Raw genomic sequence first — 15,801 nt, 5'->3', positions numbered from 1 at the left:
CAAAGGGTAGTGGAAATCTGGAAGTCTCTCCCCCAAAAATCTGTTGAGGCCGGGGGGAATCAGTTGAAAATTTCAAAACTGAGATTGATAGATTTTTGTTAGGCAAGGGTATTAAGGGTTACGGAACCAAGGCAGATAGATGGAGTCAAGATATAGATCAGCCATGATCTAAATGAATGGTGGAACAGGCTGGATGGGCTGAATGGCCTATTCCTGTTCCTATGTTCCTATTATAGTTTACATAGTTAAACCACTTAGTATTCAGTGACATACTTACCATTGTGTTTATTTGTAGTGTTTCTGGAGATTAGAACTATTTCACCCTAATTGTATTCCCAGTCTCCACAGTGATGCATCATTTTATATATTTTATCTTGGCACCAATTCATTCATGCCCAAACAACAAAGGGAATTGAGAATTACTGAAAATATAGAGTAGCAAAGAATACATTCCAGTGAATTACAGCGAACAAGCCACTTGCTACCATGTCCTCACACACATTCCTATTAATAGGCGATAGAAGGTAGAGGTGCCTGGAAATACAGCCCCTGCCTCAGTTAGTATGAAGTTCACTGTGCAGCGAAACCTCCAATTAATACAACAAATGAGGGAAGCTCATTCTTCCACTGACTACATGCAATTTACCCTACCATGTATTCTGCCCATTTTATCTAATGGCCAGAAATTGCTGGGATAATACGACACATTAACGGTAACCGTCATTATGAATTTGTTTAAAAACCCAGCAATTTGCGGTGAAAAATTAACCCGATGTCAACAATGAGTTAAAAAGTCCAATTAACGTCGTTTGCAGCAAATTCTGGCCCAAATGTCTCAAGAGAAGACTCTGGAATTTTCTCCCCTGCTTCAACAGGCATTGAAGAAAACGCCATCAAATGTTTTGAATTAACAGCGTACATTATTTACCTATAACCGGTTACTTTCTGTGGTTGGACATTTCCATGGTGCCAGTAGCTCAGATGTATTTATCTTTAATAACCTTTAATCTTATTGTTTCAAAAGGCAGGAAAGAAAAGGCCCTTTACTGCTACTTTCTGTACCTGGCAGAATAATCCTGTTTTGTGTTTTACATGGATTGCTTTAATTTCCTATATGAAAGGAGAATAATGGATGCACATAAAGTAATTGCAAGGCAGTAATCCAGTCAAGGAATCCCGGTGTGATCATAAACCAAGAGAATTTCATTACCTAAACTGCAGGAAATGACTGAGTGCCTTAAGTTTAGTCACAGCTTGCAACACTATACACTTCGCAGTGCAGATCCGCCTCTCCAAATGCATCATTGCGGGGTGGGGCTGAATGAAGACCAGGCATCTCCCAATGGCGGAAGGGGGAGAGGTTTGAACAGGTGGGGTGGGGGAGAAGAGGGTGGGGGGGTGGAGAAGAGGGTGGGTGGGTGGGGGGGGGGGAGAGAAGAGGGTGGGGGGGGGGAGAGAAGAGGGTGGGGGGGGGAGAGAAGAGGGTGGGTGGGTGGGTGGGGGAGAAGAGGGTGGGTGGGTGGGGGGAGAAGAGGGTGGGTGGGGGAGAAGAGGGTTGGGGGGGAGAGAAGAGGGTTGGGGGGGAGAGAAGAGGGTTGGGGGGGAGAGAAGAGGGTTGGGGGGGGGAGAGAAGAGGGTTGGGGGGGGAGAGAAGAGGGTTGGGGGGGGAGAGAAGAGGGTTGGGGGGGGGAGAGAAGAGGGTTGGGGGGGGAGAGAAGAGGGTTGGGGGGGGAGAGAAGAGGGTTGGGGGGGAGAGAAGAGGGTTGGGGGGGGGAGAGAAGAGGGTTGGGGGGGAGAAGAGGGTTGGGGGGGGGAGAAGAGGGTTGGGGGGGAGAAGAGGGTTGGGGGGGAGAAGAGGGTTGGGGGGGAGAAGAGGGTTGGGGGGGGAGAAGAGGGTTGGGGGAGAGAAGAGGGTTGGGGGGGGGAGAAGAGGGTTGGGGGGGGAGAAGAGGGTTGGGGGGGGGAGAAGAGGGTTGGGGGGGGGAGAAGAGGGTTGGGGGGGGGGAGAAGAGGGTTGGGGGGGAGGAAGAGGGTTGGTGGGGGGGGGGGGGGGGAAGAGGGGAGAAGGAAAGAACCACAGCGAGAGCTTCCCTGGGCCGTGCTCATGCAGCCAGCTTTCAAGCAGCAGTAGCAGAGGCCCAGGAGGAAGCAGTCTCATCCTGGGATGGTGCATGGTGTAAAGAAAAAGGACAAAAACTCTTGAGGGAAGGGAAATAAGTTGTTCCACTCTACTGTATTCACTAACAATTGTAGCGTAGAAAAGGTTTTAGAAAATTATTCTATTAATTGTTAAATTTCATTATGCACAAAGCCCTTTTTGCTCTACATAAAATGACACCAAACCGCTCGCTACTTTCTACCTGGAGAAGCCTGAAAATGGCACTCGGAATCAAAGCAGTTTCGTGCTTCTTTGAAACTATCTTGCTATTTTCTTCAACAAAAAAAGCCATTTACTTGCCAGGGAGTACTTGAGCTGGAACAGCCTGGTCAGGGTTGAATAGCATATGTTACATTGTTAGATTGATACATTAGGATATTCACTCAAGTTACCTTCAGGAGGTCAGGGAGAAATTGCAGTTTTTAATCCCTTCCTGGAGCTTTTACCTGTGGTTTATTTGGCTCTCTCATCAGACTAAATAAATTATTGTACAGGTCTGCTGAAAGAGGCAGGGCCAATGGGCCAGCTGGCTTTTTTACAATTCATCGTCTACCTTTCGCACTGTCCAATTCAGCCGTTCTCACTGCCTTGTTACCCTACTTCAAAGAATCCACCAATTCTTGCACATTCACAATAGATGGAACCATTCTTCCTTACAGTAATCCTATATCCTGATCAGACACTTCCTGGAGACCACACTTTCCCCCCACCCCTGTATTTTGGTTGGTTTTGCTGTACATATTGTACTGAAATGATGGATGAGGTAAGGTGGTAAAACTGGGAAGAGTTTTCTGTACGAGAGAGAATACAGCAAAAAAAATAGAAATAATAAAAGCAGCACTTAATACAGGACTTCCTTTTTAAATTTAATATTAAAACATAATATTTCATATGTAGATGATCAGCTTTTACAAAACAACATCCTTCTGGTCAACAGGCAGTGAAAAAAGCTATTATTCCACCATTTTAAATGTTGCCCCTGGATTCCAAAATCATGAGGATTAGTTTGGGGCATAACGATGCCATCTACTTGTAGTTCCAAAAAGCTTTATCGACAAAGTGCCATGTAATAGTATCATAGTATGGCACAGCACAGAAGGAGGCCATTCAGTCCATTGTGCCTCTGCTGCCTCTTTGAAAAAGCTATCCAATTAGTCCCGCTCCACTGCTCTTTCCTCATAGCCCTGTAAATTTTTTTCCTTCAAGTATTTATCCAATTCCCTTTTGAAAGTTACTGTTAAATCTGCTTCCACCACCCTTTCAGACAGTGCATTCCAGATCACAACAACTCGCTGTTAAAAAATTTTTTCCTCATGTCGCCTCTGTTTCTTTTGCCAATCACCTTAAATCTGTGTCCTCTGGTTACCGACCCTTCTGCCACTGGAAACAGTTTCTCCTTAATTACTCTATCAAAACCGTTCATGATTTTGAACACCTCTATCAAATCTCCTCTTAAGCTTCTTATGCATGAAACAAATATTTTGTATCTGTCTTCATAGTAGAAGACACAAAAAACATACCAGAAATAGTGGGGAACCTAGGGTCTAATGAGAGTGAGGAACTTAAAGAAATTAATATCAGTAGAGAAAAAGTACTTGAGAAACTAATGGGACTAAAAGCTGATAAATCCCCTGGACCTGATGGCCTGCATCCGAGGGTTCTAAAAGAGGTGGCTGCAGAGATAGTGGATGCATTGGTTATGATCTTCCAAAATTCCCTAGATTCTAGAACAGTCCCAGCAGATTGGAAGGTAGCAAATGTGACCCCACTATTCAAGAAAGGAGGGAGAGAGAAAACAGGGAACTACAGGCCAGTTAGCCTGACATCAGTTGTCAGGAAAATGCTGGAATCCATTATTAAGGAAGTGGTAACAGGGCACTTAGAAAACCATAACATGATTAGGCAGAATCAACATGGTTTAATGAGAGGGAAATCGTGTTTGACAAATCTGTTAAGAGTTTTTTGAGGATGTAACTAGCAGGGTAGATAAAGGGGAACCAGTGGATGTAGTATATTTGGATTTTCAAAAGGAATTTGATAAGGTGCCACATAAAAGGTTGTTACACAAGATAAGGGCTCATGGGGTTGGGGGTAACATATGAGCATGGATAGAGGATTGGTTAACGGACAGAAAACAGAGAGTAGGGATAAACGGGTCATTTTCAGGTTGGCAGTTTGTAACTAGTGGGGTGCCGCAAGGATCAGTGCTTGGGCCTCGGCTATTTACAATCTACATTGATGACTTAGATGAAGGGATTGAGTGTAATATATCCAATCTTGCTGATGATACAAAGCTAGGTGGGAAAGTAAGCTGTGAAGAGGACACAAAGAGTCTGCAAAGGGATATAGACAGTTTAAGTGAGTGGGCTAGAAGGTGGCAGATGGAGTATAATGTGGGGAAATGTGAGGTTATTCACTTTGGTAGGAAGTGTAGAAAAACCGAATATTTTTTAAATGGTGAGAAACTATTAAATGTTGGTGTTGAGAGAGACTTGGGTGTCCTCATACAAGAAACATCAAAAGTTAGCATGCAGGTACAGCAAGCAATTAGGAAAACAAATGGAATGTTGGCCTTTATTGCAAGGGGGTTTGGAGTACAAAAGTAAGGAAGTCTTTCTATAATTGTACAGGGCTTTGTTGAGACCTCACCTGGAGTACTGTGTACAGGTTTGGTCTCCTTATCTATTACCCCAGAGGGATGCTGAGTCTTTGAATAGATTCAAGGCTGAGATAGACAGATTTCTGGACTCTAGGGGAATCAAGAGATATGGGGATCGGGCAGGAAAGTGGAGTTGAGGTCGAAGATCAGCCATGATCTTATTGAATGGCGGAGCAGGTTCGAGGGGCCATGTGGCCTACTCCTGCTCCTATTTCTTATGTTATGTTCTCTGCTCTAGGGAGAACAACCCCAGCTTCTCCAGTCGCTCCACATAACTGAAGTCCCTCATCCCTGGTACCATTCTAGTAAATCTCTTCTGCACCTTCTCTAACACCTTGACATCCTTCCTATGTGGTGCCCAGAACTGAACACAATCCTCCAAATGAGGCCTAACCAGTGTTTTATAAAGGTTTAGCATAACTTCCTTGCTTTTGTACTCTATGCCTCTATTAATAAAGCCCAGGATCCCATATGCTTTTTTAACAGCCTTCTCAACTTGTCCTACCACCTTCAAAGATTTGTGTACATACATCCTCAGGTCTCTCTCTTCCTGCACTCCTTTCAAAATTGTACCATTTAGCTTATATTGCCTCTCCTCATTCTTCCTACCAAAATGTATCACTTCACTGCATTAAATTTCATCTGCCCTGCATCTCCCCATTTCACCAGTCTGTCTATGTCCTCCTGAAGTCTGTTACTATCCTCTTCATTGTTTACTACATTTTCAAGTTTTGCGTTATCAGCAAACTTTGAAATTATACCTTGTATACACATGTCCAGGTCATTAATATATATCAAAAAGAGCAGTGGTCCTAATACCGAGCCCTGGGGAGCACCAGTGAATACTTCCCTTCTGTCTGAAAAACAACCGTTCATCACTGCTCTCTGCTTTAATTTTGCTAACAAGTCTATTATGTGGTACTTTATCAAATGCCGTTTGAAAGTCCATATACACAACATCAAATGCATTACCCTCATCAACCCTCTCTGTTACTTCAGCAAAGAATTCAAGGGACTTTGTGCTAAAATTAGGTCCTATGGTGTCAAAGGGATATAACAAGGCGGATTGCAAATCAGCTAGAGGTGGTTACTAAATTCATGGGTGATATGAAATAGTGCTGTAGAATAAGAACTTGAGAAGAGGAAATAGATCACAACTGGATCTGGATAGTTTGGGGAAATGGGTCCAAGATTGGCAAATATTGTTCAATGTAGATAAATGTGCAGTTATGCACCTAGATGTGCAGAATTCAGAGATGGAGTATAATGGGTGGGTGTAAGTTAAAAATGATAAGAAGAAAAATATACTTGGGAGTAGTCATTGACTGGCCCTAACTATTCAAGCTCAATGCCAGGCAGCCAAAGCAAGCAGGGTACTGGGCTGTATTCATAGAATCATTGGTCCTTCTGTGCTGTAACCTTTCGGCCCATTGAGCCCATGATGGCTCTTTGTAAGAGCAATCCAGCTCGTCCCATTCTCCCACTCTTTTCCCGTAGCCCTGCAAATTTTTTCCATGTAAGTATTTATCCAATTCCTTTTTGAAAGCCACGATTGAATCTGCTTCCACCACCCTTTCAGGCAGCGCATTCCAGATCATTACTACTCGCTGCGTAAAAAGGTTTCTTCTCATGTCGCCTTTGGTTCTTTTGCCAATCACCTTAAATCTGTGCCCTCTGGTTCTCGACCCTTCCGCCAATGGGAACAGTTTCTCTTTATTTACTTTATCTAAACCCTTCATGATTTTGACCACTTCTATCAAATCTCCTCTCAACCTTCTCTACTCTAAGGAAATTGTTCAATATAAAACTGGGGCCACGGTAATAGAGTTATATAAGGCTTTGGTGAGACTTCATCTGGAATACTGTGTACCCTCTGTTACCCCCACATCAAGGACCACATTTTAGCTCTGGTTTAGAGAAGGGCAATGAGGATGATCCTCGGTGTAAATGCACTAAGTTATAGAGATAGCCTTTGGTTTGGATTCACTAGAGAGGTGTAGACTTGGATCTGATTTAGGTCTTTAAAACCATTAAAGGCATTGATAGCATTCAGCTGGATAGATTGTTGGAGAATATGGGGGTGGGTAGAACTGGGGGGGTGGGGAAAGGATAGGGATACAGGGATGAGTTCATTAAGAAATGGGGCGACTGCTTACGTGCCTGATAGCCTTTCTGCATCCAGTGTACATAAAATTTAAAAATCTGTAATGCAAAACAAACTCAATTTAGGAATAACAAATTGGGGGGGGGGGGGGAAGAAGCAAAGAGGGTGCATTTATATATTGCCTTTCACATCCTCAGGATGTCCCAAAGCACTTCTCAATGAATTATTTTTGAAGTGTGGTCACTGTTATTATGTAGGCAAATACAGCAGCCAATTTGCGTACATCAAGGTCACACGAACAGCAACGGGATAATAGCTAGTCAATCAGTTTTTGGTGGTGTAGGTTGAAGGATAAATGTCATTTAGGACACCGGAAGAATTCTTCTTCGGTTTTGCAATGGGATCATTGAACAGGCAGATAGAGTGTCAGTTTAACATGTCAACTTTGCCACTGCAGCACTTCCTCAGTACTGCAGTGAAGTGTCAGCGTAGATTATGTGCTCAATTCATGGTGTGGGGGATTGAACCCACAACTTCAAGTCTCTGCTAGTCTTGGCAAAAACTCTCAAATAATTCATGCCATTTTGCTCCTTTGAGCAATGCATAAGTGTCCACATCTCCAACTCTAAACAATTTACCTTGCACATTGAGATCACCAATATGGGGCCTAGAAGAAAAAATACAACGGGTTCCCTGTAAATCTCTCAGAAGTAACAAAGTATCGTCTGCATATAAACATGAGGCCTGCTCCACACCAGTTGGCCAATAAACCCTCTCTATTGGCCAAAACTATGGCTCAAATACAATGACAAATAAAAGTGGAGACTGTGGGCACTACATCCAAAGGAAAGGCGACAAGAAGCCATCGATCTGGATCAACGACATGGGCAAGCTGTAAAGAGTTCTCACTGACGCTGCAAATTGGGTATTTCAAAAAAAAATAATTTGATACGTTTATTAGGAAAATGAATCAAATAAAAATTACATTTAAGTACTTTTTTTTTTAAAAGAGTGACTGGGTGGCACAATTAAGTTAAAACATTGCCCTTTCATTTCAGACATCTGAATTCAAATCCAAGGGCTCGATTTCCCATCAGATCAATCCACTTACATGAACAAGACTCCCCACCTCGCTCTATCAAAGGCTTTTTCACGAACCAGGATGGTGTCATCACCAATCTCCGACATTTCCTTATAGTGTATAGAAGTTTTGTTTTTTTTGGATGTGAAGAATTTCCACTGCTATTTGAATTTGAATGTAATGCTCCGTAAAGCAGAATGGGATTACTCATTTTATTGATAGATTCTGAAAATACATTGAATTATGTTCAGAGGAAATGCATTACAAATGTGTTTAATAACTGCATTCCAGACCAATATTCATTATCCAACAAATGTTATAGTAGACTCCTTAAGAAAATGAATAGGATGAGTTATGAAAATATTGGTGCGATCTACTGTAGTTTTGGGACTTTGGCTACAACAATAACTTGCATTTGTATAGCGTCTTTAATGTAGTAAAACACCCCAAGGTGCTTCACAGAAGCGTAATCAGACAACATCTGACACCGAGCCACATAAAGAGATATTAGGACAGGTGACCAAAAGCTTGGTCAAAGAGGTAGGTTTTAAGGAGCAGCATAAAGGAGGAGAGAGAGGTAAAGAGGCGAAGAGGTTTAGGGAGGGAATTCCAGAGCTTAGGGCTTAGGCAGCTGAAGGCATGGTCACCAATGGTGGAGCGAAGGAAATCAGGAATGTGCAAGAGGCCAGAATTGGAGGAGCACAGAGATCTCAGGGCTGGAAGAGGTTACAGAGATAGGGAGGGGCGAGGCCATGGAGGGATTTGAACATATGGATGAGAATTATAAAATCGAGGCGTTGCCAGACCAATGTAGGTCAGGAAGCATCAGGGTGATGGGTGAGTGGGACTTGGTAAAATCCCCAACAGTAGGTACTGCTAATGCTTTAGTCTGAAAAAAAGTGCTAAACAGAGAACAGTTAACTCGCATCAAAGCAGACGTTACCTCAAAATGTACAAGCCAAGAGACTGAAGTGAAACCCACCTGCCACATTTATAAAGGTCACAACAGTAGCAGGTATTGCTCTTTATTTTCAGTATGCAGGGACCACGTGACTGACTCGGACACGTCACCTAATGGAAAGAATAAATCCAGTCACCCAACACTTATGCAATAAAACATCACTTCTGTACTTAATCTAAAAGGATCAGTTACTCCGTTTGGTTTCTTTTTCTATCAGGCATTTATCAACAAATATAAATAGTTTTCTTTTGCTAGGTTCAATCAAACACAATCCTGTGTATTTTGGTCATTTTGTTAAATGCTGTACGACTTTTATATAAATTTTGAGCTAATTCTAGTGATCAATATTTTTTTCCTTTTCGGCTTCCCTTCTTTAAAGGCCAACATGCTTAAAAAAACATTGAATTTGCATCCACACCACATTTTGGTAGGAAGAATAAGGGGGCCACATACTGCTTGGATAGGGTAGATGTAGAGAAGATCATAGTATCATAGTAGGTACAGTACAGGAGAAGGCCATTCGGCCCATCGTGCCTGCGCCAGGTCTTTGAAAGAACGATCCAATTAGTCCCATTCCCCTGCTCTTTCCCCATAGCCCTGTAAATTTTTTCCCTTCAAGTAATTATCCAATTCCCTTTTGAAAGTTACTATTGAATCTGCTTCCACCACCCTTTCAGGCAGTGCATTCCAGATCATTACAACTCGCTGCGTAAAAAAATGTTTCCTCATGTCGCCCCTGGCTCTTTTACTGATCATCTTAAATCTGTGTCTTCTGGTTACCAACCCTTCTGCCACTTGAAACAGTTTCTCCTTATTTATTCTATCAAACATGATTTTGAACACCTCTATCAAATCTCCCTTTAACCTTCTCTGTTCTAAGGAGAACAACCCCAGCTTCTCCAATTTCTCCACGTAACTGAAATCCCTCATCCCTGGCACCATTCTAGTAAATTTCTTCCGCACTCTCTCTAAGGCCTTGACATCCTTCCTAAAGTGTGGTGCCCAGAATTGAACACAATACTCCAGCTGAGGCCTAACCAGTGTTTTATAAAGGTTTAGCATAACTTCCTTGTTTTTGTACTCTATGCCTCTATTAATAAAGCCCAGGATCCCATATGCTTTTAAAAAAGAACAGCCTTCTCAACTTGTCCTGCCATCTTCAAAGATTTGTGTACACACCCCCCCAGGACCCCCTTTAAAATTGTACCATTTATTTTACATTGCCTCTCTTCATTCTTCCTACCAAAATGTATCACTTCACACTTTACTCCGTTAAATTTCATCTGCCATGTGTCTGCCCATTTCACCAATCTGTCTATGTCCTCCTGAAGTCTGTTACTATCCTCCACATTGTTTACTACATTTCCGAGTTTCGTGTCATCTGCAAACTTTGAAATGATACCCTGTATATCCAAGGCCAGGTCATTAATATATATCAAAAAGAGCAATGGTCCTAATACTGACCCCTGGGGAACACCACTGTGTACTTTCCTCCAGTCTGAAAAACAACCGTTCACCACTACTCTCTGCTTTCCGTCCCTTAGCCAATTTTGCATCCACGCTGCCACTGTCCCTTTAATCCCATGGGCTTTAATTTTGCTAACAAGTCTATTAGGAACATAGGAACAAGAGTAGGACATTTAGCTCCTCGAGCCTCTTCCGCCATTCAATGGGATCATGGCTGATCTGTGACCTAACTCCATACATCCACCTTAGCCCCACGTCCCTATTATATGGCACTTTATCAAATGTCTTTTGAACGTCCTGATACACATCAACCCTCTCCGTTACTTCATCAAAGAATTCAATCAAGTTAGTCAAACACGATTTTCCTTTAACAAATCCATGCTGACATTCATTTATTAGCCCATAATTTTCCAAGTGCCAATTAATTTTGTCCCGGATTACTGTCTCTAAAAGTTTCCCCACCACCGATGTTTCCACTTGCGGGGGAGACCCGAATTAGGGCCTATAAATATAAGATAGTCACTAATAAATCCAATAGGGATTCTTTACCCAGAGAGTGGTTGGAATGTGGAACATGCTACCACAAGGGCTAGTTGAGGTGAACAGCATAGATGCTTTTAAGGGAAGCTAGATAAATACATGAGGGACAAAGGAATAGAAAGATATGCTGATAGAATTAGATGGATTAGGGAGGGAGGAGGCTTGTGTGGAGCAGAAACACTGGCATGGACCTGTTGGGCCAAATGGCCTGTTTCTGTGCTGTAATTCTATGTAATTAATATACTGCCTTCCTGACACTAATGGTAGCGACTTCACTACTTTAGTAGTAAATGAATTCAAAGGAAATTTGTACATTCCATATTTTTTTTTGAACAGAAGGGAGTAGTTCCACACTTTTGCAGGTTACAATTTCAGAACATGTTGTAGCTTGTTTCTTTAAATAAATTCCCGAATGCCAGTTTTTACTTTTTGTTCTGTGGGCTAGTTTACTGACCAAAAAAATGATAATTCATGAGTAAAAATCAAAGCCAACAACTCACGTGCACAAGGTATTAGAAGTAATTTAAAGGAATACGGATTCTATGAAGGAATAATACATTTCAATTAAGTGAATTTGCTTTGTTTTAGATGCCACATCTGAAATATAATGGAAGGGACACATTCTTAAAGTGTGCTACAAGGCATTTATGATTAAGTTATTAGATGAAAGAAAGAGAAGCTAATTTTATTGGTATAAAATGTTAAAAAGGTAAAACGGGATGATTTTTTTATACTAACAGATCTCCTGTGGCATTGCTCATGGGGAGTCAGAGTTTATCTTGCTGCATGGGGGTGGCAACTAGTGTGTGGTAGTAGGGGAGCAGTGCGCATCTTCACTGAAAGAACTGGGAAAGAAGTTTACAAGAGATCTTCCCAGAGAAAAAGACGTATTTTTTGATTGATTGCTAGAAATTAAACAAGTGTTTAACGAAACAAAGTGTTTTCCTTACCTACTGCAAGTAAGTAAGTAAGTAAATAAATAAATAAATCTCTGCATGCAATAGAGGTGTTTCCACTTGTGGGGAGTCTAAAACTAGGGGTCATAGTCACTAATAAATGCAATAGTAAATTCAGGAGAAACTTCTTTACCCAGAGAGTGGTTAGAATGTGGAACTTGCTACTACATGGAGTAGTTGAGGCGATTAGCAGAGATGCATTTAAGGAGAATCTAGATAAGTACATGAGGGAGGAAGGAATGGTAGGATATGCTGATAGGGTGGGAGGAGGCCTTTGTGGAGTATAAACACAGGCATGGACCAATTGGGCCGAACGGCCTGTTTCTGTGCTGTATGGTCTGTGGGCTAGTTTACTGACCAAAATTTATTTAAAGAAACAAGCTACAACATGTTCTGAAATTGTAACCTGCAAAAGTGTGGAACTACTCCCTTCTGTTCAAAAAAAAAATGGAATGTACAAATTTCCTTTGAATTCATTTACTACTAAAGTAGTGAAGTCGCTACCATTAGTGTCAGGAAGGCAGTATATTAATGTTTCCACTTATGCAATATGGGAAAGCAGCAATTTGCCTTTAATGCCCATGTGTTTAGGGTGTCGGTTTTCATAGCAAACACCAAAAAATATATAAAATCCCTAAGTTAAATTAATTTCCATCTTCCCTTATTTACTAAATAACCTTGCAACAGTAGTGTTGTCAAACGTACCATTTAAATTCATACTTTTATTGAGAACATCCCTCCAAACTTGAATAATGGTACAGTCCTTTCAGAACTTGCTACTCTGTACATGAACAATGAATGTTTCAAGTTCTCGAAGTTGAAGTTCTATAAACACAAATGAAAACTGCAGCGGCTGTAACCATTTAGAACACATCACTAATTAGAAAGACCTGTTCTTTCCCCATTTTCTGGTTTTCTCCTAGCTATGTCTATGTTTGACTCTGTTATTGTACTTGCCAACTGCATTTGTGGATGATCAGCTAGTATTTGGTACACACTATTTTTGCTTTCAAGTTATCTGACAAAAAGTTGAAGAGTTGATCCTTTTCATTGGTTTCCATGTTTTTGTATTAATTAAATTCAAAATGACTTTAATTGGGGATTTTCTGCTGCAGTTGATTTTTTTATCCATACACAGAAGTGCAGGAGGGGATGGAGGCTTGCAAGCAGCAGGTTATGGCATGCTCTGTGAGTTGCCACTTTTATGCCAGCCAGAGCAGCTGTAGAAGCTTTACAATTGGCCCTGGGTTGAGAAGAGGAAAATTGGCTTAAGGTTCCTGTTCCTAATAGCTAACCATTGGAACATTCCAACTAGAAGTATTTGTGTGCAGATGTTGCATGAGTACAGAAGTGCACTTGGCTGTGATGCCCCCTTATGGTAGAATAACCTGGGGTTGCATATTCACAAATCTTTGAAGGTGGCAGTGCAAGTTGATAAGGCAGTTAAGAAAGCGTATGGGATACTTGACTTTGTAAATAGGGGCAATGAATACAAAAACAAGGAAGTCATGCTAAACCTATACAAATCATTGGTTAGGCCTCAGCTGGAGTACTGTGTACAATTCTGGGCACTACACTTTAGGAAGGATGTCAAGGCCTTGGAGAGGGTACAGAGGAGGTTTACTAGGCTGATACCAGGGATGAGGGACTTCAGTTATGTGGAGAGGTTGGAGAAGCAGGGATTGTTCTCCTTAGAGCAGAGAAGATTAAGGGGAGACCTAATAGAGGTACTCAAAATTATGAGGGGTCTTGATAGAGCAAGTAGTGATAAACTCTTTCAAGTGGCAGAAGGGACAGTAACCAGAGGACACAGATTTAAGATGATCAGCCAAAGAGCCAGAGGCGACGTGAGGAAACATTTTTTTTTACGCAGCGAGTTGTAATGATCTGGAATGCTCTGGCAAGTGAGTCGGTAACTAATGGTCATAGATTTAAAATAATTGGCAAAAAAAGTGATGGGGAAAGGAGAAGAAATTGTTTTGCACAGAGGGTTATCGAGACCTGGAACGCAATACCTGAAAGGGTGGTGGAAGCAAATTCCATAGGAACTTTCAAAAGACAACTGGACATGTACTTGAAGAGGACAAATCTGCAGGGTTATGGGGAAAAAGCTGGGGTGTCGGACTAAATTGGACAGCTCTTTCAAAGAGCCAGCAGAGGCAGGACGGGCCAAATGGCTTCCTTCTGTGCTGTAAGATTCTATAACCTATCAACACTCTTTGTGGAGACTTACACGTGAAGAATGGCTACCTGAAGAGGCACAGAGGGCAACTGGTGCCTGTGGAACTGTCATCCAATCGGGAGATAACACCTTCTGGAGAGAACGTGACAGGTGAAAATTGGCAGATAAGGAGGACGGAGAAAAAAAGTGACTTAACTGGAGGATGAAACCTTTGCGGCTGCAATGCAACATCCTACTAATGGCTACAGCTAGGGTCAAGCAACACATTGAACATACATGAATATTAAAAGTTCCAGATTATACAATATGAAACTGTTATTTGTGCAATATACACAATAAGTGTTTGCACATATATTTATACCTCCCCCCGGCGTGTAGAGGGGAAAAAGTGAGCCCCTGGCACCTCGGGTATTACAGGAAAATATCAGAATTTTGATCCATTATATTTACTGGAAAAGTGAATTAAATCAATAATTTATATTTTAGCAAGATTGTTAAAAAAAAATTGTCCAGGAGATTAGTGTTGAGATCAGCCCAATCTGTTGATCTGAAAGAATTCTCTCAGTGGTTCTGAAATGAGTTGGACAGTCTCAATCTAATTCCAAATGGTCCACAGCACAAAGTTGTCCATAATTGGCAATTTTACTTAGACAGGCCATAAGGATGAATGGTGTGAGAAGTGGAAAAATTCAGTGGTGCTTTTCTGAGGACAGAATAGAGGAAAGTCTATACCTGAGCGGAGAATACTTCACACTAACAGGGAATGATGCCTTTCACCTTTTTCAGAAGTGAAAATCAGGAGAGATGTATAACGGGCGGCTGATCCGATATCACCCGTTTTACACTATCGCCCGAAGTCAAAATGACCCCCTATTGAAGATGGGTAATGTTAACCCTTAAAATGCACGAAGAGATTTTAACCCCCAATAAAGTTGGCATATATAAGTGTCAGGCTCAGCAGATGGGGCTCCTATTACAGTGGAGTACACTGCCTTCCGTACTGAGCCATTTACATCAGGAAGGGCCCAGGTTCAATCCCTAGTGTGGGCTGAGTTAGCCAATCTCAATTGGGGTGGCATTAGGGGACTGGTTTTGCCATCCCGAATATTTTTGGCATGGCTTATGTTGCCCTCCTTCTCACATCTTGGAACTGATCTGGTTATCTGTCCCTCTACCTCTCCCCCAAATTCTTGATATATGGCTGTACCTCTACAGTGGGGTCACTACTACTGGCCTGTCTCCCTAGCTAGGAAGGAGGGGTGGGGGGACATGTGGGGGAGTAGGAAAGATTAATCAGCTAGGATTGCTGCTCCTGATCACTATATAGTGACTCTCGTTAGAAAGTGCAGGTGCGAGCAGAGGATTAAGCTCAACTGGGATGAATCTTACAGGCGATCCGTAGGCTGACCATCATTGTCCAGGGTTCACACATAAGAGGTGACTCAGACAAGGTACCAGAAAACTGATTCCCCTTGCAAAGCCAGTGTGAACCCCCCGCCCTCCACCAACACCTGCAGGGCAATGCGAAAACTGGGGGTGGGTGGAAAGGGAGTGGGAAAGGAAGAAAAATTCACAGTGCAGCACGGATTTCACAAGTATTGTACACAAAACTGCAAAAATACCTGGACTCTGCTGTAAAACAGTGGGAGTATTATCGCAGAGCCTTTATGATTACCTGAAATTATTGGCTGGA

At 42.0% G+C, this 15,801-nt stretch overlaps 1 protein-coding gene across 2 annotated transcripts in view; it reads right to left on the bottom strand.

Moving 5' to 3' along the window:
* Positions 1–15,801, bottom strand: part of tmem255a (transmembrane protein 255A) — a 54,217-nt gene that overhangs the window by 12,178 nt on the left and 26,238 nt on the right. For both annotated transcript variants that reach the window (XM_067997244.1, XM_067997243.1), the window contains one exon: positions 8,985–9,073. In XM_067997244.1, the coding sequence (XP_067853345.1) occupies positions 8,985–9,073 (89 nt within the window). The remainder of the gene's footprint in view (positions 1–8,984; positions 9,074–15,801) is intronic.

Source organism: Heptranchias perlo, chromosome 15 (assembly GCF_035084215.1).
Source record: "Heptranchias perlo isolate sHepPer1 chromosome 15, sHepPer1.hap1, whole genome shotgun sequence".
NCBI lineage: Eukaryota > Metazoa > Chordata > Chondrichthyes > Hexanchiformes > Hexanchidae > Heptranchias > Heptranchias perlo.
This window is presented reverse-complemented; position numbering and strand designations above follow the sequence as displayed.